The sequence below is a fragment of the Larimichthys crocea genome, chromosome XX (assembly GCF_000972845.2).
Source record: "Larimichthys crocea isolate SSNF chromosome XX, L_crocea_2.0, whole genome shotgun sequence".
NCBI classification, from domain to species: Eukaryota; Metazoa; Chordata; class Actinopteri; family Sciaenidae; genus Larimichthys; species Larimichthys crocea.
The window spans coordinates 10635690-10658230 of NC_040030.1; the positions used below are offsets into that span (position 1 = coordinate 10635690).

At 40.3% G+C, this 22541-nt stretch overlaps 1 protein-coding gene across 6 annotated transcripts in view; it reads right to left on the minus strand.

Annotated features, from left to right (window-relative positions):
* Positions 1–22541, minus strand: part of grm8a (glutamate receptor, metabotropic 8a) — a 225283-nt gene that overhangs the window by 45709 nt on the left and 157033 nt on the right. For all 6 annotated transcript variants that reach the window (XM_027291890.1, XM_027291888.1, XM_027291892.1 and 3 more), the window contains one exon: positions 4–204. In XM_027291890.1, coding sequence (XP_027147691.1) covers positions 4–204 — 201 coding nt within the window. The remainder of the gene's footprint in view (positions 1–3; positions 205–22541) is intronic.

Consider the following 22541-nt stretch of genomic DNA (forward strand, 5'->3'; position numbering starts at 1 on the left):
CACCGTTGAAGCTGACTGCACGAATGTGGCTGAGCAGCTCTTTGCCGTCGATGCTGGCCATGCGCGGGCAGAGGCCTGGGTATCCATAGCAGAGTTCCCGGTGCATGCGGTGCAGGGCATGGGCCATGGCGTACACGGCATCCATAACAAACTGAACCTTCCCCTCCTGTTCGTAACTGGAATCACGACCAACTTTTTCTAAGCCTGAGGGAAGAAGAAGGAAATAGCAGTTAAAGGGAGGAAGGAAGGAAGGAAGGAAATAATAATAATAATAATAATAATAAAAAGACATATCACATCATTTCTAGGTGAGCCATTTTTAATTTAAGGCTGTGTAACTACAGTAAACGTAGCAGAGGTACTGTGTGTCAGGTATATCATAAAAAAGTCTGGGATGTAAATAATAAAGAAACAATAAAAGTGTACAACAGAGAGTACAATGACAGTTAGAGACCAAAGTAGAAGAGAGTAGGTCGAGCATGGCCGGAGGAGAGATGAGAAAAAAAAAGAAAAAAGCGATGGAATGAAGCCAACAGGTAAAAAATAAAACTAAAAAAAGGGTGAAAGAGGGAGAAAAAGAGAGACGAAAACACCGAAAAATAACTTGTGCGAGACAGGTTGACCATCGGACAGGTAGCAGGGCACTCAGCCTGACAATGACAGATAACTCCTCTCAGTCCATTCTCGCCCTGGTAGCAGAGTTACAGAAAAAAGAACTACATGTTCCTTCTTTACATCTTCTGAACCAAGAAAGCGTGAGAGCAGAGAAGGTGTCCTCTTTTTGAACCACATCACATGGCTGTGTTTGTATTCGTCATATTCTATACTGTATTTGACCAAATATACATTTTCTGTAAGTTGTTAAAGCGCTCCGTGCCTCTCCTCTTGTCCTTTGTCTGAATCTACCTGTCTTATCTCATTACTGCAGCCTAATTAATTACCGCAAAGTTCATCAGCTGCCGATGAAACAAACACACATTTACATTTGGCCTTCATGCTTATGGTGCATGTACAGTGCACTTGTATCCTTACACACACACACACAGAGTCACATACACAAACATGCATAATAACCTCCGTGTCGCAATTCATTGAGAGGGTTTTATGTAACGGCTCATTAGCATAATGAGCTAATAGAAAGAAAGAAAAAAGAGCAGAGTGAAAATAAAACCTCCCTGATGCATTAAGATGGAAATCAGTAATTGATGATGATATTATTTTTCTCATCAGGAAGTTCAAGCAGTGAACAACAACAGAAAAAACACACGATCCATATTTCTTTAACTATCTTCTTCCTTTCCTGATATATATGTTTGTTGTTGTTCTCTTTGTTCTGATTTCTGTCTCCCTCTTGTTCACCTTTTCATCTCTTTCTCCTCTCAGTTCCCCTCCGTCTGTCATTTTCCCATACTCGCTCTCTTCATCCTTCACTCTTCTGTCTCGCTGCCTCGCCTCCCGGCTGCTTTTCCCTTGGCTTTATTCACCCATTTCTTACAGGTAGCAGTCACCTTCAGGCAACACAAACTGAATCAAAAACCCTGTCTGGCCTGAATTAACAAGACCAGAGGCCCCTCAATCAATATGAGAATCCATAAGGAATTAATGGGGTCCTGAGAATGAAATCCAATCATCCACAGTTATAGAAGGCTGTCTGGTGTTTTGTATGCATGTCAGTTTTTGTGTGTTTGTTGTGGAGGTGGTGTAGTGAAACAAACAACAAAACCTCTGAGAAAAGAGATGCACAACCATTAATTACATTTAATAGCATTCAGCATTTATTGAAGTTCAATATCTACACGTCCGACTAAATACAGATGTGTAGTTGGGCTCAATTTAGTTTCCAGTGAGCCCTAATGTGGTAGGAACCCGGAATAAACCCACGACAACACAGGCAGAACATGGTCACTCCTAACAGAACAGACAAGTGTGTGTAAAAACCACAACAAAATTTGACAAAAGAAATTTAAGGGAACCTGGACGAATAAAGCCTAAACTATCCACATGGTTAGGTACCACTGGAAGTAAATGGGCCAACGGAAGTGTGACCGTGTAACATTCAAAATAAATGTTCTTCTCTTTCAAGTGAAAAGTTAAATCCATAAGCAATAAACTTGCTACTACAATCTTACTCTGTCTGGTATAAACCAATGGCAGTATAAAGAATGGACAGAGCATGAGTGATATCCGAAGGACTGTTTTGAAGCCGCCGCCATATTGGATGTACTGCTTCATCCACCTCCCAGCAAGGGATGGGAATCGAGAACCGGTTCTTGTGTTTCAGTTCCACGGAATCGTTTGGCAGTTTATCTAACGATTCTCTTATCGATTCCAGCAAGCACGACTAATTATGGCACGTAGCTTACGCAAGTTTTGCACGTGCAGTGCAATCAGTAGTAAACAATGTCACCCACTCGGTTCAAACACTCCAAAGTTTGGCTGCATTTTACCAAAAAAGATGGCAACAGGGCGACTTGCAATCATTGCAAAGTGGAGATAACAGCATCGGGAGGGAACGCGACGAACATGCAGAAAAATCTGCGCACACAACATATAACAACAACAATATTTTTAAATGAATGTCGTGTTTTTGACACGCTTCGGACTGGAGATGAATCTCAACCTAACAGCAGCGGCAGCAGCCAGGCTATGAGCACCTCTGTGGTTACTACGGAAGGTTACTCACACTGCCTACCATGTTAGCGCGATGTGCTTCTTTGTAAAACATGCTTTAACAGTTAACATTAAACGAATGCCTTCTGCATTACATTTAGAAGATGACCATGACGACAGAGAGAGTCTGGCAGCTGTACTGATACTTCTAACTGAACAAAGTTGATGCTGATCAAACTGTTCTCCTTTTTTCCCAAATGAGAATCGATAAGACAATCGATAAAGAAACGATTCGTTAAGCAGAATCGATAATAGAATCGGAATCATAAAAATCTTGTCAATTTCCATCCCTACTCCCGGCTAATCTAAATATCGGCAAAGACGTGGATCATCAGCGGACCTAAGGTGGCGCAGAATGACACCTGGGTGCTCGAATAAGCCATCTGTTATGGCACTTACCTGTCAATCAAGCGGTCACGCTGTTAAATATGCACAACTTTAAGCCTTAATATCATCTGAACAGGTGAGTTCTATAAAAATTCACCCTCAGTACAGGTGTCATGAATAGAGAAATTAGCTATAGAGAGCAAAACTGCTGTCTGAACCAGGCTGTAAACATGTTCATTTCTGCTCTGAAGTTTTGGGCATTTTAACGACTTATGGAGATTGACTCACTTCTGCAGCCGCTTGAGGAATAACATTTTTTAGCACTTCCGCACTGGCTTAATTTCCCAGCACCGGAGGTTCCCACTTGTTATAAACAAGAGAATATGCTGGCAGCACAGAGTTGGAACCGGGTCGCTGCAGGAAAGACTCATCCTTTCATATGTAACAAGCAAATTTCCCCGGTGTGGGATCAATATAGTATATCTTATCTTAATACCAGCTAATATTGACGTGATACAGCTGTGTAATAATATCTCTGTTCAGAGTTAGAGGTCAGTGCAGAGCTCTGTGTGCATGTGTGTGAGAAAAAGAGAGAGGAAGTCCCAATAGGGGACCATCCCTCAGTCCCTCATTTACTCAGCATTGTCTCTGTGCCATGTGGACCAACCAAGCAGTTGATCATTATACTGGACTAATAATGGAACTCATCTCCTCTCAATCCCTGGACAACAGGGCTATACAGTAGCTATAAATATGCGGGTGTGTGAATGTGAATGTGTTTGTGTGGAGAGCGAAAAGGCAGTCAGACAAATAATGTGTGTGTGACAGAGAAAGAACAAGCTTGCAGGGCAAAGTATCTCTCTCAGTGGTGAACTTTTATTCAGCCTCACACACTCACATCACTAACTCTATCCGTCAGATGCAACATCCCGATCCGTCGGATCTCTGTTTTTCTCTGTCTCTGCACAGGAGGTTAACACGCCACTTATTCTGCTGCAGCACCCTGCTTTTCATCCCTGTTTGCACATTCCTTTTTATACTGGTGCCCAATAAAAATCATATTCTTCTGAGCCAAAGTGTAACTCTTTACAGCCTGTCCAAATATTCAAGTCTGTAAATACCCTATTGATTTCAGGAGCACATGCAGGGTGGTGATCCAGCAGGTCATGGTTCAGGAAAAATGCATATGGGAAAAAAAAAGACTGAGGGCAAATCTATATGTATATATATAGACAGAGAGAGAGATTGAGTTGTTTCCTCATGCCAGGCAACTTGTTCATCATCAGAGTTGGCCAAAGTGCTGCTTTGTGTATCACTGACTTTAATTTGACATTTCATTAGAAAAACCAGCTGCACAAATGACAGCAACCTTATGTATCCAGTGAATGCATGCACCTTTTGGCCAACAACCTGCTCTGTATTCATAATTACACACATTCACACCTCAGATGTTGCTGAGAGAGGGGAGAGCTTTTCTCATTAGCTTTAGAAATTCTGGCCACAAGCCCAATTATGAACACTACAGCCACATTTATACTTCATTGTCTTCATTTCCACCCAGTCAACAACACATTGTAAAATAGTGTTAAATAATCTTTGATTATTATTAGTGTTATTTAGGTGCACATGCATCTATTTTGTTTCTTTTCTGATTTTGATGAGTCAAACAATAGGACTGAGTCATTAAAGTTTTAAAGATTTAAAGGAGGTTTAAAAGTCTTGTCGTGCCCTGGGGTTACTTTGGTAACAGCCTCACTAATGTGATTGAGGCTACTTAGCCCAGACAAAAACCCTCTGTGCAGCAGGGTGAAGGGAACACTCCACTGGACCAACCACTGCGTCTGGTGGAAACAAAAAACCAATAGAGAAGTGCACCAAGGTGAAGCTAATGCAACTAACTGACTGGCTAACTGCCTTGATGGATCCAATTGGGAGTCAATTTGCTACTCTCGTCACAAATCTCCGTGCAGCCTCGGCCCGATACAGTGAATGCAGATTTCACAATAAACAAAGAGTTTATGGAAGTCGACACTCGAGTTGTGTTCCAGCGCTTTAATTTATCCAGAGCACCAATTAAAATAGTACAGATCTAACATTGAAGCTATAGGCTTAAATAATTGAATTGTTCTCTATATGGATTAAAGTATTTAAACATATTTGCCTCTCTTTTATCCCTCTCAGTGTGAAATTCCTTTATTCACTGTGCTGGAGGAATGCATTGTTGGGAAGGAAGCGATGACCTCTTTTAAAAAGACTGTTGTGTTTATGGCATGTTATGTTGCTATTGCAATGTATTTCTTTCTAATTCTACAGAGAATTAAGCTACTTTGGTTTAATCTGGCTTTGTAGGTAAAAACAACAACCTGAATATTATTCACACAGAAAAAAAAATACTTTGACAATAAGCCAATTCATGCATAACTCTACTGGCTTCCCATAAGCAGTCTGGGGTTTAGTGGTTCAATGATGACCATGAAGGGTTGAACTGGACTGTACAAACTTGTGTTACTGTACAGTTTTATAATGTTTATATTTATTTCATTTTTCTGTTTGTGTCGGTCGTAAAAACATACAAAAGCAAAACTAATTAACTACGTAGCATATTTACACATGTATAAGTATAGTTGGATGCAGATAAACCAAGGAAAACAACTAAATCTGAGCAAGTAAACAAAGTCTGGTGGGCTGAAACAGGGATTTGAAGTCACGTTGGAGGACGGACCAAAACAGCGTCGTGGTCGCAACATGACAGAGACGTGCCCAGTGGGGTTTCAGGGTGAAACTCTGCCTTTTAGACTGTTGTTATAATACTCTTTAAATGTTATTATTTCTATGTATTGTTTGTATGTATGTATTAGTATTTTTATGCTTTGGTTGTGCTGTGGTGTATTCAAACATTTAAAAGTTAAATCTGTAAGTATCCCCTTTTATAAACACCGTTTGCACAGTAACAGTTGTTTTGCCAGAAGTCTGATTACCTTTGGGGACTCTTTAACTTCTGGTACGAATGCTCACACAGGAAAGTCAATTGACTTAACTGTGCTTACGGCCATATGGCTTATTGTCATAACACACTCATACACGAGCACATAAACACAAAGGTCTACACTATGCTCACACTCACATCCACATCGATTATGTGTATCATCTGCTGCATTGCTCTCAGTGCTGAAAGGGCAGAGTGCTGAAAGGGCTGAAATCTCTAATACTACTTAAATTATAGAAAAACACACTTCATGACAGGGCATTTGTGCCACGTACAAAAAAAAAAAAAAAAAAAACAGAAGTCAATATTTATTTGTGTCTGAGAACAGATGATTCTTAACCGTCTATAAACAGTCACTAATGAACAAAAGGCCCTTGAGCTGGCTGTTTAATGTCATGCCATAACTGCAAACCCGTTTATGCAAATAGTCAATAAATAAACTGAAACAAAGCCATAAATCAGTAAATGCTTCCACAGCAACACATCTTTACATAGCATGTAGGTGGCACTAAAGTGACACTGTACATGATAATCAATCTGTCCGGCATCAAACACATGCCGACAACAAGCGTAGGCTTGAAAGATGGTGGCTAAAAGTTTGTAGGTTCATCCCTTAAGCGTATCAAAACATCCAGAGTAATGCTTTAAACTACTCCTGGAGAAAATTCTTCGCTGTCCATAATGTGCTCAATAGCCTTTTTAAACAAAAATATGGCTGCATTTCAAGCTTTCCACATTTGCATACATTCACTGCAAAGCACAGCATGATATGGAAATCAAAAGTGGTGTATTTCACCTTAACTGGCTAAAATAGGAGCATATGGAGCATACTGACCACATGAATGGATAAGGAATGAGCCGATTATGCTGATTATGAGGCTTTCCACATTTTGATGGATGGTATACGCCAATTACTCTCTATGATATTTCTATTACTTTATTAATAATCTGGAATCCTTGGAACATGTGGTGTCACTGCTGCTCTTCTGGCTACATTTTGACTTACTTTTGTCCGTGGCATCTTGCCACGGACAGAGGGTACTTCAATTAACAAAGTTTTGTTAATTCTTTGCTAATGAGGGTTGCAAGCTACTGTATTTTCAATGCAAGACTTGGAAAAACACACTAGAACTTGGAGGTCTAATTAAGGGAAATCTAAAAAAAAAACGAAGTACTAAAAACGCTCTCTTTCTAAGACCCGAAGAGGGTGCAGCTGCTTTCCAAAGGGCCTCTCAACAGAACAATATTGATAGAAGAGTTTGTCTTGACCTTTTAAAACTGACCCATAAATATCAGATTACTGATTGCGGTCATTATTTGTAACGAGATTTGTGACCTCATTACATGGAGCCATCGCTTGTCTTGCTGAACGAGCCAACGTCTTTTTTCTGATGCATCGGTATGCGCGCACACTTGTTTGCACTCAGCATTTGCGCACACTTCAATTCAGAGAAACAGCACAACAAAAGTGCTGTACCTCTGAGCCATAGATCAACGTGTCACGAGATAATGAGAATTTCACTCTGCTGTTCTTATGAGATGTGAAACGACACAATGCATCATTAATCAGTATATCGCAAGAAAACGCAATCCCTGCCCTGAGACAGTTAAACGACTGCTGCTGTTATGAGTGGTGCTAACTGGGAAAACACTATTGTCTCTGTTTCCTGGGATTGCGTCAGGTGTTGTTACCGGGGCAAGGGTGTGTGTGTGTGTGTGTGTGTGTGTGTGTGTGTGTGAAGCGCACAACAATACAACACAGCCTTTATTGGATTTGTCTGCCCCATTGTCTGCAGCCAGTAACAGCCCTGTCAGGCCAATAAAGTGGCCCACAAACCTCAAATCATTTCATCTCTGCAGATAATGCCTATGCAGGTTCAAAATATAAAGAAATATTTAACAGATTCTTCATTAATACTGAATATATATTGCAAAGCCTTGCTTTTTTTGTGTAAATCAAAAGTGGGTGATATAAACAGGGATAAAGGTTGAGTTGAAGGTGGAGACAGAAACACAGATAGATGGACAAAATGTTTGCGTGTTAACATAAACCCGTTTTTTTTTCCCCCTCACACACATTACACTCTATTCCATTTTCCAGCCAGCAGCTGCTAAATTAAATTCAGCCTTTCTGCTCAGTGTTAATGACATCGGAGACCACAGACAGCTTGGTTGGTTGGCTGCTTGGTAAGGGAGGATTTGCATTGAAAACTGAAAAAAGAAAAAGACTTGCAAAACTCTGGGAGGCAGAAGCACAGATGAAAAGTGACTTTCATGTCTCATAAAAAAAAAATCTGCTAAGCAAAAACTGCATGAGGACGCAATCATCTCCATATCTGCCTCCAAGTCATTTTCATATTTTGTGGTTGATTATTTGTTCTTGTTGAATAGGCATGTAGGCCGGATGCTGTGATCTGTTTCTAGATCTGTATAAAGGCGTTACTCATCTCAGTCCTGAATAATAAAAAAGCCACGGGAATGGCAGAAACTTTGTTGGAAAGATGATTTTATGATAAAAGCTTTGTTTGAAATTGAGATAACGTGTCATTTGTAGATCTCGACACCTGCTATTACAAATTGTATGCTTGAAGAAAATTTTAAATTTAAAGTGTCTCGATGACAAAAGATACCAGTGTTGGAAACTCAGCACTTTAAAGACATCTTTGAAGATGAAGTCATGGTGGTATTTCATTATTCAAAATATATGGCATACGGCATTTTGAAACAGACCACTTCAAACATCTCTTAAACTAAACGATATGAGATACCACTTTACCACTAGAATCGTCTAACCTGCCACTTCAACATCAATGCAGAGGTGGGGATACCGTGACTCACACTGGGAAGAACAACGTGATGACTGGAGATAACAGCAGCTCAAATATAACCTGAAGAGCAAAAGTGAAGAGCTGAAGTTCAACTTTGCGCCAAACACTGACGTTTTGAAGATAAACACAGAAAGACCAATGGATTCTTTCTGACCTCCTTTCAGAATACATGAAACCTTGAGCAAAATAAAAATGTTATTCTCTGTCATTATTTGGCTTTTGGAGCGTAGCCTGCTTTAGACAAACTTGACAGATTTTAGCAACTAACAGATGTTACATAACGGAATAATTTGAATAAATGTCATAAATGTCAATACGTGTCTTATGCTAAATTAAACAAAAGGCTGCTGAGGATTCATTTTCTATTAGTATAATCAAACTGTCATTGTAGCAAAAACTTATGTTTAATTACGACTTTCTTCAAGGGTCTGTTTTTGCACAAGGCTGCATACTTATTTTCAACAACCGTTTACAGTAAATATAGTATCGGACTTCCAGCAATTACAAAATAAAATACAATAACTTGCTTTGAGGCAGTCGCCTTTAAAGTGTTTGTTTGTGGGAGTTCCTTACAAGAATTTGAAGTGCCTGCACATAGTTGTATTACCACACAACAACGATGAAACTTTAATAAAAACATAAAGCGAACAAAATGTTTTAAAGGTCAAGCCTGTAAGATTGTGGGGGGCTCTATTTTCAGAATAAGGCAGACATGGAATATATTATTCATAACTATATTTTCATGCATGTATATTCACCTGAAAATAAGAATCTTTTTTGTTTTTGTTACTTAGCCTTGTATATCTACAGTGGGAGTGGGTCCTTTTCCGCGGCCATGTTGAAACATCATGTTTGAGAACAGACATACTGACTGTAGACGGGGCCTTTCAAGTGTTGTCTCTCCTTTACACTAGGTAAGCGTGGGTGATGTGAGGAGATTGCAATGCAGCGATTACACCACTAGATGCAATCCCACAGTACAAACTAAACCTTTAAGTATGTGCAAGTTTCTTTTTCCAGCTGTAAAGTGAAACATGTTATGCATGTTATCAACTTCTCATTATCTATCAATTCTATAAGCATAAGCTTTGGTTGGCCGTAATGTTTAGAATTGTAATAAAAATGCATGATGATCCTTTAACGTTGAATCGCAAAAACAGCCCAGGGTGATATAGTTCCTTTGGTCTCCACATCATATCTTTGCAGCTGCTCTAGCCCCAATGTGTAGTTACATATGTGAGGCGGCGCATAATAAATAGGCTGTAGCTATGGAGACTATATTCTCCGAAGCCACAACATATGGTAAAATTATAAATCTCTCTTAAACAAGCAGAATAACTTTCAAATATCTCTGTCTCCCTGGTGTTTCAGGCTATAACAAAAATGTTAAGTCTTGTGATTAAAATCAGTGTTAAAAGCTCTGTCTGGAATCCTCCCACCATCATGTTGAGGTTAAACAAACACTTGTTCAGCCCAAAAGCTTAAAACCTCGCCCTGTATCTCCTGGTTCATTTGCCAGGAGGCTCAACAACGAGATTGATGCCAGCGAAAGCGCTAAAAATGTGTGCCTCGCCGCCTTCCTAGTGAAGCCAGCGCTGTGTCTAATGCAAACACAAACCAATACATTAAGGCAGCGAGGTGAGGCTAATGCAGGAGTGCTGACTGGCTAAGTGCCTTGATGGATGCCTTCATGGACCAGTGTGCGAGCCAGGTTCTACACACAGAGTGATTGATGGCATCATGGACGACAGACAGACTAATGATTTGGACAAGCTCTTTAATTAAACATCAATTAGGAACATATATTCAGTTCCCACCTTCACCACTCCTGTCGCCTAAAAGATTTTCTCTTTTTTAATCCCTTTCTCTTTTTTTCCTCTGCTCGCAATCTTACGCAGGCGTATTTATTTTCCTTTCTCAAGATGCGGATGAGATAAATATGGGAATAATTAAGTGGGGGAATTCATTTATAAACCTCGGGATAATGCAAACTCAATTCAGATGGTGATGAATACATTTACATAAAGGTTGCTTAATTAGCTTTTCTCTCATTCATCAAGCATGTCTGAGAGACATCAGGGAGATGACAGGATAGGGATATGCTGCCCACACATGCGCCGCAATTGGCAAACATTTATAAATCATTGTTGTGACAATACACACGTTCGCACTAACTTTGCTTGAATATGTTTTTGCTTTAGATGTCACAAAATGAGTAAGGGAAAGTGACCCACCTACCCACAAAAACACAGAGCACACACACACACACACACACACACACACACACACACATAGAGTTGCTTGTTATAACCATACTTGTCTGTATCTGAGCTAGCTCCAGGGCCAATCTGCCAAGACAGAAATGAATAATCAATAGGAGCGAATAGGAAATGAGCATCAGACAGAGATTCTGCTCTACATGATTTGACAAGAGAGCAGTGAAGCCAAGGGTTATGTCAATACACCGCTGCACAAATACCAGTCATTAGATTCAAGTCTGTGTGTGTGCGAGGATGCATGCTTGCAAATATGCCTTAATGTGTGTGTGCGTGTGTGTGTGTGTGCATCTACTTGTTCAATAATTGCTGCCTAAATTGTGTATAGAATCAGAGATCAATGTCAAGCATCATTTAAATGCCATTCGGCTGGTGAGTACGTACGTGTGTGTGGAGCCAACGGTCGAATCGGTAAAATAAAAGTGTGGAAAAAGAAATCTGCCAAGAAGTCAAGCATCAGCTCTCAAAAAATGTAAATCAGGTTTATGTTTTGGACTACAAACTACATAAAAACCCCAGTGGAAGGACTTGGCTTGATGATTATACTTTCTACAGGGTACACAAAGTACTCTAAAGTTAATATGACAAGTTGTATTTTTGCAGTTTTGGATATGATTTCTATAGGTTATAACTTTGTCATTGCTGTGATCTGAGAACAGTCCAACTTTAGTCCAACTGAGCAAAAAACACAAGCGTCAAATCAACCAGACAGGTTGTAAACACAGATAATTGAGGTACAAAGCACGTGAAATGTTCATTTGCGAGCGCACGACTACGGCAAGTACAACAGGTCAAAGTTGAAGCAGAAAGTTGGTGTGGGTGTTTACAACAGAGTTTGGATAAATGTTGTTGTCGTGTCGCAATTGACAAGTCTGTGACCCTGCGGTATCTGCTTTCCCTGATCTTAGAAATTCATTTGCTGAGTACAACATCGCTATAACTGAAAGCAACCATGTCCGAAACTACAAAAAGAATAGTTGGAATATACTAGAATATCCTTTTAATGGCTGACAGCTGTCTAATTCTCTTGCTGATTATATATTCGGGTTATTTACTGACTGTACACATCTGTTTTTTGAGCCTCTGCCTTCTTGTACTTCTCTTTCTTCTAACTCCCCCTCTGTCCTCAGACCTCCTGCCTGACTGCAGCAAGAATGTTTTCTGCTTCATAAAGAGAAACTGGCTGCAGAACACCACTTCCCATGAATAATGTGATGCCACGGACATATGTGGCTAATATATATTACATCTCTACATTATTACTGGTATATATTACTGCTGATAGTACACAGCGCTAATATAAATTATTCATTAGTCATTATTCATATTATGCTGAATCACTGCCCTGGCACAACTTGGCTATGCTCACTAGCTCTCCCCTATTTGCCTTCAACTTGTTTTAATTTCCTTTTTGTCAGTCCGTTCTTCTCTTAATCTCTCTCCGGCACAGCTTTCACGCAAACAAATAAACACGAATTTTCATTCGTGCCGCTGAGGGACTGTGTGTTTTATGTCAGTGGGCCTCCTGTCTTCCCACTCTTAAACAGTGATATGCACACACCTGAAAACACACACACAAATAGTGGAGAGAATGATAGAATAAAAAGAGACACAGGTGAAGGCAGAAAAAGGGAACGATAATGAAGATGAGAGAAGAGTGGGGGAAGATTTGATCGAACAAGACAGAAGGACGGACAGAAGAGGCAGGAACGAGGTGATAAGTATAAGATTCGCGGAAGGAAGGGCGGGAGAAAGAAGAGGAGCAAATGAAGCAACAGAATAAGAGAAGGGAGGGGGAGAAGGTGGAGGTACGCAGCTGAGAAAACAGGTATTGTTGAAGAGAGGATGAACCATAAAATTGCATTAGTCGAGCAGCACTTGTTCCCTCTAACCTGCATTGACCTGTCACTGCATGTAGAAAACGTCTATTTCTGCAGGTGTGAATACACGTACACACTCAAGGGCGCGGGCAGTGACAAAAATCACTGTTTTGCTACACACTTTTGCATCGATTCCTCATATACTCAACCCTGTGTATGAGAGTAGGCAAGAAAGAAGGAAGTAAACATAGCGATAAATTTGGCTCCGGGTCATAAGACTGTCAGTTGTATTGGATTTGTTTCAAGTCATTAAGCAAAGATGCCAGCATCCCTTCAACCGTCACTTTAGTACTGTTAAAACTACTTTGGCATTTAAGAAATTAAATTTTAAAATAAGAATAATTGAGGGTTTGCTTTGAAAACACGGGAACATTAAGTTTTTAATAGGAATGTTCGCCAAAATTAAAAATAATATCTAGGTTGTAAAAGACCTAAAATGTCACAGCTGCAACGGCCCTACCATTAAACTGCTGAAGACTAATTTTGTAAACAGTTTGTCATTTGAAAACTAATTAAGTGATTTTATCACCAGAGTCATTAGATTTAAAGCCACGCTAATCAACATCATAGAGTGCTAAATGGTTCAAATAACCAGGTGCGATATGAAAGGGCTCGTTCATAGTGACAAACCCGCAGAGGATTATCACCAACTCTGCAGCTAAACCCTGTGTTGGTTTTACAGCCTGTAAGTGAACTGTTTTGGTCATCGACATTGTTTCCATTCACTGCAGGCTGTTCTTTTCAGCGTCAAAGCTACACCAACTACACAGTACACAGCCTGACTTGCACCAAACCGCCAACTTTAGCAATTGGCTGGTAAATAAAATGGACTTTTAGCAACTAAAGAGACATATTTATCTCAGGAATTTCTGAAGACATATATGAATACAGTATATGTCTGTCTATCTGTACTATTTAATTTTTTTGTTTCATTTGTCCAAGTCTCATTTGTGTGCTAGACTAGTTTTATGTCTGTATGCGTTTGCAGGTGTGCCTTTGGTTGTCCATCAGTCACAAAGTGGTGTGTGACAGGGCCACAGTGAGCAGTGGGTCCCCTGGACCTACTTGAAATAGATTAGTCTGCATGTGTGTGTGTGTGTATGTGACTTAACAGTGATAGATGGATGGTTCAGCTCTGACGTTTCAAGCACACAGTACTAACTACGACGGCAACAAGCGGTCTCACGTGCACATCCACACATGAAGTGTCTCTGTATAAGAATCTGGGTGTGGACATTACATGCATGCTGTGTATTCTCATCAATTGTCGATCAGTGACACACATGCACATATTTACGCAGAATCATCTTTTGCCAACAGCAGTGCTGAACTGCGCTGCCGGGGCATATTTAGCCAGTCTGCTCATACAAGAAGGGCTTTAGACACATATTTGTACAGAGTTACCTTTTAATAAAATGGTTTCATACCCATCCAGACAGTCGATGTCCTGTCTAATAATGCAATACATGAAGTAAAGTACTTTATTGAACAATCTACAAGAATTTAATCAAATAACTCCTGCTAGGCGCTTTTCACATATCGCACACAGGAGACAAAATAACCACCTCCCGTCCTCCGTGATTTTATCCAGCTAACCTCAGCTTCATCACAGCCATCATCAGAATCTCTTTTCTTTACCAACCAGTTTACCAAACTCACGTGAAAATTCTGAATTCATAATTTGACTAACCAGCAAGTACAGAGATTTAAAGTGCTCACATTCTGGAAAAATCTCAAATATTTATTCTACATTCCTGAAAAGTGCCTGCGCGGGAACAAGAAGAGTTTAATATTCTGTAAACGCAACACTCGCGAGCCAATAACCAGATCAGATCAGGGCATACTGAAGCCGGCTCCGCATCTAGATCACCTCCAGTCACCTCCGCCGATCAGCATAGAAACTCACCACGGCGGTTTGAGTTTTACTGAACTGTTTGATATCTCTCCCCGAAGACTACAATGACGACAGGAAATGTCAAGCTTGGAGAAAATCGTTGGAGATTATTGATGCCTCTAATGGGAAATTGATGTAATGATATGGCAAGAGTGTCGCTTTTGTTGTGTGTGAGTTGGCAGGGTGTGGAATTTAATATTTTTGAATGATAGTCTGAGTTTAGTGATCCTTAAGGTCCTTTTGATTTATATATTTATATTCATGTCTGTCTCACTCGCATGTTCTATCTCTTTATGTAGTTAGCTAATGAACAGACTTTCAGTCTTTCAGACTTGCCATTCATATTCACTAAACTTGGTTGTAGTAGGTAGGTAACGGAGACTATATTGCTGCTAACAGCACCTTCGTATGACCAATAACCATCTTATAATCCTTGTTCTTTCCAAACTCTACATGCACTTAATGTAGAAACAGCAAGTTTACTGGGTTTGGGCTGATTTTTATATAGCAGCAGGTCTAATTATTAAGCAGTGGCAGTTGAATGCATATAGAGGAAGCCCTCCAGTCAGATAAGCAAGTCCACTGCAGCTATATGACACTTCATCTCACCTATAGGGTGAAGTAATGCTGCAAAGACTCATAAAATACTGTCTGTCCGTCGCCATCTCTCCGTCTCACAGTCAGCCATCTATCTGCCTGAGTCTGTCTGTCCCTAATTGTCCATCAAGCTCTCCATCTGTGTTTGTCTCCATCCTTCAGTCTGTTCGGCCCTGAGGCCCTTTCACAGGGGAGAGAACAGTTTATCCAGCCTGCGAGCCTAATAACTCTCCTTCCCCATCGACCTCGTTAAGATATGGTCTATTTGCAGCGAGTGAACATGTGTTTGTGCGCGAGGGGTAAATGTGTGCATGCCTGGGCTAAGTCAGAATCTAATTAACTCCTGGAACTGTAGTGCGCATCACACACACACACACACACACATGCACAGACAGATCTATGCCCACATCTCTAGTGTTAGATCAAGACTTTGCATCTTCAAAAGCAGATGCGTTCTTGCCGAGTAAGAAAAGCATCATCATGATCAGAAAGCACGGTCATCAAACTATCCGCCAAAAGCCTTTAGAAGATAATTTTCCCGATAATAATGGCTAAAAATGAATATTTTATCTCTTAATATTGTATGTTAAACTAGGGAAATGTAAGGCTTCATGTGTATGTGTGTGGTGTGTGTAGGCATTTGATAGTCTTCTGTGTTTGCCCATTAAGTAGGAAGGAAGTGACTGCACAACCTTCATTAGGCAGCTGGAAGAGGGAACTAGTAATCTTGCTAATCAGGGAAAGTAGACCAGAGAGCTTAAATATTGTTATGAGAGGATTTTCTCTCTTACAGTCTAATTTTTCCACCTGGTTGAGAGGTTTTATTTCTCTTCGCAGATGGTAAAATGTGCCCCATACAGTACTTTTCTTATACACCTGTAGGGATGACCTCAAGTTAAACTATCATGTGCTCGGGTGAATTTTTTATGTGATCTTGTGTTTTTTTCTGATCTTGTGAGTTCAACTGCCTCACAAAGTTAAAAGAGTGTGAGGCAGCTTAACTCACAAGATCAGAAAAAAACACAAGATCACATAAAAAAAAAATTCATCTTGACATTGCTGTCTGAACACAGTGATTCTGGACCAAGTCCACTAGGTATGCGTGCTGACCACTGACAGTATAAAGAACGGATGTTGTATGCGTGGACTTCACCCACAAGTTCCTGAAGAGCCGTTTTAAAACTCAAAAACTCCCAGCTAATCTAAAAATCAGCAATGATGTGGATCATCTGCAATCCTGAGGCAGGCCGAATTAAGCCTGGGTGCTCGATCAAGCCTTAATATATCATTTTAAGATCGGTGCTTATGGAGATTGACTTATTCTGAGGCAAGTGCAGGTTCGAGGAACTGCAGTTTTTGGCACACCCACATTGGCACACAGAGGCTTCCAACTCCAAAGTCTGAATCAGAACCGGGGGAAAGAACTGCACTAAAGGCATTTCTTCCTGGCTTTTATGAGTTTGACAACGTTATATCATTTGCTGATCTGATTTGGTTCGAGTTCACCTGCGATAGACACATGGTAGATCGGATCACCTACCGATTGTCTTCTTTCTAATGACAATTTTCCAGATGGTTCTGTGAAACAAATGATTGGACACAGTCAGGTTATCATCACATTGTGGCATAGAATCCTAAACTCTGAGTATGGTTTGTGATATTCTGTATTTTGTCCATATAATGTATAAGAATTTCCCTCTATTAAATCGTTCAACTTGATTCTGCATTGCTTGGTTTGCCGTTTACTGCCTGTATCTGGCACCATGTGTTTCCCCTCCTTCGAGTAGGGTGAAATGACCTCTGACTGAGTGTTATTGGACTCATTATGTATGTAACATTAGATTTATCCATAATAAGCAATGTTAAGTGCAAACTACAGCTGCATAAAATCTACATTATTACAAATAGCTTTGCAAACAGCTCCGCTCAGATGTTTTGCCCGTAATAGCCATTGAAATGTAAGAACTGATGTGAAACTCTGCTTCGTTTACAGATCTAACACAACAAAATGATACCGCTGATTAGTTTCTTTTCTGAGACCGTGTGAGCAATCTAAGATTTGACTGAGCGAGAAACAAGTGACTGTGAGAATATGAGTGAGAGAAAGTGAGGGAGAGAGGGCAAAGCAGGGGGTAATGGAGGGAGACAGAGACAGATCGATTTTAGAAATAGCTATAAATCTGACCCAAATAACTACAGAGGCATGTGTGTGAATAGGTGTCCTGAAGACGTTTTCTGTAGTGTTAGAAGAGCTCAATTCATCCCCTATGATCAAAACTTAAATCAAAACAAAAATGTAAATAACCAGTGATAAATCTTTTCCAATTACCTTCATTTTTATTGTTTTCTCCTAATTCATGCGCTTTAAATATAGTGCTTTGTCAGTACTGTGTCTTAACATGTCCATACCAATAAAGACAGAACAGGAAGAAATATGAGATATAGAGAAGGATGGGTGGAGAGAAAGTTCAATAAAAGATTGACAGTCAACAGAGTAAAGAAAGATCACGAAGGCCAAGAAAAAGAAAGATAAAACATTGGTGTGTAATTCCCTCCAGAGTGACACAACCCACACAGGAGAAAACACAAAGAGAGAAAAAAAAGGCAGCAGTGTAACGACCTTGTTTCCTGCTCGGCGCTGCACTTTAATTCCTGTGTGTGTACCTGAGGCTTATAGCTCCTGTCACAACCAATGCTAGTCACCAGGTGGAATAGATCTATTGAAGGGCCCAGGTGGGAAAACGTGGGGAGAGAAAATGTGTGTGTGTGTCTGTGAGGAGGGGTGGGTAGATCTGTAACACACATGAGTAAAAACACACTCCTTTTCTTCTGCTTTTTTGTGCTTTTTGAAACTTTATTGTATAGTAGCAGCTGAAAGGTGACAGGAAAGTGGGTCACAGGTCAGATTCAAACCCTGAGCCATTCCAACAATTCCAATTCCTCTGTACATGAGGTTGCACAAACCTACTGAGCTTAACGGCATCCCAAAACATTCACATCCACTCATGTTTTTCCTTTTTTCAAAATGTACCTCTACTCTTTACTTGAGTATATGTTTGAGCTGAGCTGTTATACAACCCTGCTTCAAATGTAGAGCTTGAGTGGGGACAGTGCACATGGAGCACCTCTACTGCATCGTTGCCAGTTGCCTGGAAGAAAACTAAGCACTATCTGTCTTTTGATTACAGCACAAGTGGATGGGGAAAAACCCAGAACAAGAGGAAGTTTTCAACTTCAATCCTTGCCCACAAATTTGATATCAAAAATTAAAAAAAGGTTAGTAACAGTTAAATGACGTGGATGCTGTGCCTCATTAAAAACACTGAGCTTTTTTGAAACTTATCTTACCTCCACATGCACACAGAAGAAAGTTAACTTTCATAATGTAACTTCATTTTTCATGAGAGTAATTGTACTTTTACTTGAGTATAGATTTTCAGTACTCTACTCTCCACTGTGTATGTATGTGTGTGTGTGTTTGTGAGTGTGTTCGTCACGCCTGTCTCTGTGCGTTTGTGTCGAGCCCAGAGCCAGGAAAGTGCTGGTTCCACTGAACAAGGATGTGACGATTTGAGAGATCAGCCACAGACCCACAGTGCGACAAGTTCGAGCGGAGCTGTCGCCACCCGTTCGTTTTCCATGAAGAGCACTAAATCAATCCAGCGACGGATGATGGGATTATGGGCAGGAAGGCGGCAAACAATCGCATCTGAGATCTGTCGTGTATTTGATGTATTTATATTTAAGCTTTCATCATTTTACAGCCATTTTATTCCAATTAGGCGCTGATCTCGCTAAGCAAAGACAAATTCCAACAACCGTGATAACAAACCGTATTTCACTAAGACGCCGGTGTCATAGATCCAGTTAGCTGATCTATTATAAGACGGGTGTGTGTGGATGTGTGTGTGAAAGAGAGAAGGACAAAGATTGCAGGACGTATACAGTACACATCTGCATCTTTATCGAAACAAGGCCAGTGGGACTTGAGGATCAGGTGTCAAAGTAGCACATTAATTAACACCGAGCTTGTGCACTCATCCACAATTTTATCTACAGCCACCGGGCATGTCAGTGTTTGTGAGCATGTAAGTGTGCATGTAAGGATTATCTATGATCTGGTGTCTGCTTTAGTCAGCTTCCCCCCCCGGGCATCAGTTTTACCTGACTGCACGCGTTCAGCAGAACAGATTTTATTTCAGTGTCTGACTTGTCCTGGCTCATGTGCTTGCGAGCATATCAGGCATGCTTGAGGAAAGAAATAAAAGGCTTTGGATTTCCCTTTTCTTTTGTGTTTCCTATTCTCTTTATGAAGAGATGTGAGATGAAAGTTGAGGTTATGTACTAAAAGTAAATTATTCAAATTTATTGGACTGGTGAACAGATGGTAGTAGCAGTAATAACTGCTTTAAAAAAAAAACAAAATCACAAATACCCCATTGGAAGATATCATATAACACCTACAATAGAGAGAGTGTGTGTGTGTGTGTGTGTGTGTGTGTTTACTATCCACTGTGTATTTTTCCAATAAAATATACACAAGTTTCATGTTACTTGTTTTGCACAAAAAGTAAAGACAAACAAACAAAAAGAGACAGAAGCAAAGGATGTGCATGAGTCATGTGGTGAGAGAAAGCCTCAGCACTGGCTGATGAAACACTGACGCACTCCATCGGCATCAGACGAAACCCTCGCACACCTGCTTGGAAATGCAAGACAGGATTCGGAACGCGTGATTTGTGACATTTGGGTTTGAGTTCATGGGTTTCTTCGTGTGTCAGTGTTAAACCGATTCAAACACCGCCAATGATGGCACGCTGACACGCCACACACTGCTCATATGCTGTTCTAATAAAACATAACAGTTTTTATTTATTTTTGCTTTATATATTCACGTATTTACAAACTTTGCAGCTAATACAGCAGGTGTTCTCATATTTAATGAGAGCCATAGAGAGACCGTGCTACTTTATACTTTTTCTTCTTGTAGTACACTTAATATTTCACTTTTCACTTCACAACATTTGCAGCTTCAGATTATGATTTTACATTCTAACATATGATGCACTGTTAGGTTTATATTTCGTTTAATAAAACAGAAAAATTAGCTCCATCTTTAGTAGAAATAGTGAAGGACTACTTACACACCAACTCGTCTATTACGTTAAAAAAGATGACACCTTTATGTTATGGGTCGACTTGACCGCCAGCATAATTGAAGAGTTAATGAAGCATTAATGATTTATCACCAGTTATGGCTTATAAAAGAATATAGAATACTATAACAGTCATGGGGGCATTACTTTTAACATTTTAAGTACATTTTACTGATAGCACTCATGACAGAGTATTATATTTTAGTTTTTACTTAAATAGATGATCTAAATACTTCTTCCACCAAGAGTTTTGGAAGTGGGTAGTTAGTCTTCACCGCTCTCTTATCAATCATAGACTGCAGTTGACACAGCGTGATGTTTGGACAAAATGAGTTCAGATTCAGAAAGTTTTCACTCTTCCTTCTCTCAATCTTAAGCCGTATATTGGATTCTCCTCTCTCATTTGTTTTCTTTTTTTTTCCATTATTCATGTATTTTATTATCATTTATTCGTCTCTCCGTTTCTAATTTGTGCCTCCGAACATTATTTTCCAATCCGTCCTTCTGTTCATTTTCTTATTTGCACTTGTTGACATCATCTCCACTCTCTATTCGTCTCGCTCCATCTCAGCCCAATCACACGCGATAATCACACCCATTTCCACATCCTCCCGTCCGCCGTGTCGCCACGTCGACCTTGAGCAGCAGGCTGCTGATTGGCTTCTGTGTTGATGAATTGGAGGTCGCGAACCCAGCACTTGGAATTAATGGACTCTGTCGCACGACTACGGGGGGCCTCGACACATACACGCCCACATACACAGATGCCACGGCTAGTAATAGACGGTCAACTGGAGTCACAGCCCTTACAAACCTAATTATGTGATCTAATGGCGGACATCAGCCAGGGAATACTCACTGTGACATACGTGCATGTAAACATGCAGACTCAATCAAACAACATGGGGTCATATAGAACCTATACTGGAAAGGTTTTATGTTTATGATCGTGGCCATATGTACAGCTAATGCCCATTGGCATCACTAACTCTACTATAAGTGTGGCATTCTTTATGTAGCCAGTGGCCACTGTAGGTACTGTGAATGTGCACACACAGCCCTTTCTAGATCATACACACACAGCACAAGACACACAGGTTCCACATCAGTAGCAGCGTTTGGCCTTGTGTAAAATAACAAGCTGATATGACAGCAAAATGCAGGTCAAACCACACGTCATGAACACAGGATGACAGCAAGAAGTGCTTATTACAGCGCGAATACAAACACACACATACACTCTATGAACACACACACAATGAAGAGACTAAATTACCGTATTTACAAGCAAAGACTCCAACAGTTATTTCCCTTTTAAGCTTTGAGAACACAAACGATTGTTCTTGATGAGCTGCACTGCTCCTCGGAGCCTAACAGTCAGTGCGATTTGTGCTTTAAGGGTACTTATTAGAGCCGGCACTGCTCCCTACAATATATATATACTAATTAAACCTCTGTGCTTGTCCCCCCTATTTGACAAATCTTCAGTGCCAGGACGCTCCAATGAAGCCTGGGACAATCCACGGTGATGTAGTAAATCTGCACAGATTTTTGTGGACCTGCCTAATTGGGAAAAGGATTGCGTTGAGAGTGAGCTGCTTTCTCCGGTGACATTAATCTCGTGGAAAGTTGAAGATGCTGATAAATGTCAGAGAGAGATAAAAGAATAGTTTTTTGGGGATTTCTTAAGCTGGAAGCTGCATTGATTAGCATCTTGTTTTACATCAAACAAAACAGAAGAATGCCATGGAGATGAGAGACGGTAAAACTGGAAGTGACCATCTGCCAGATTTGGAAGAGGGTCAAACTTACAACTCTCTGTAGAACATCTGTGGAGTTGAAACAAATCTTCTAAAACTGGCGAAAGGATTTGTTACAGCCTCTGTTACAAGTGTAAAACGCCACTCTAGCGAGGAGCACTTTTATC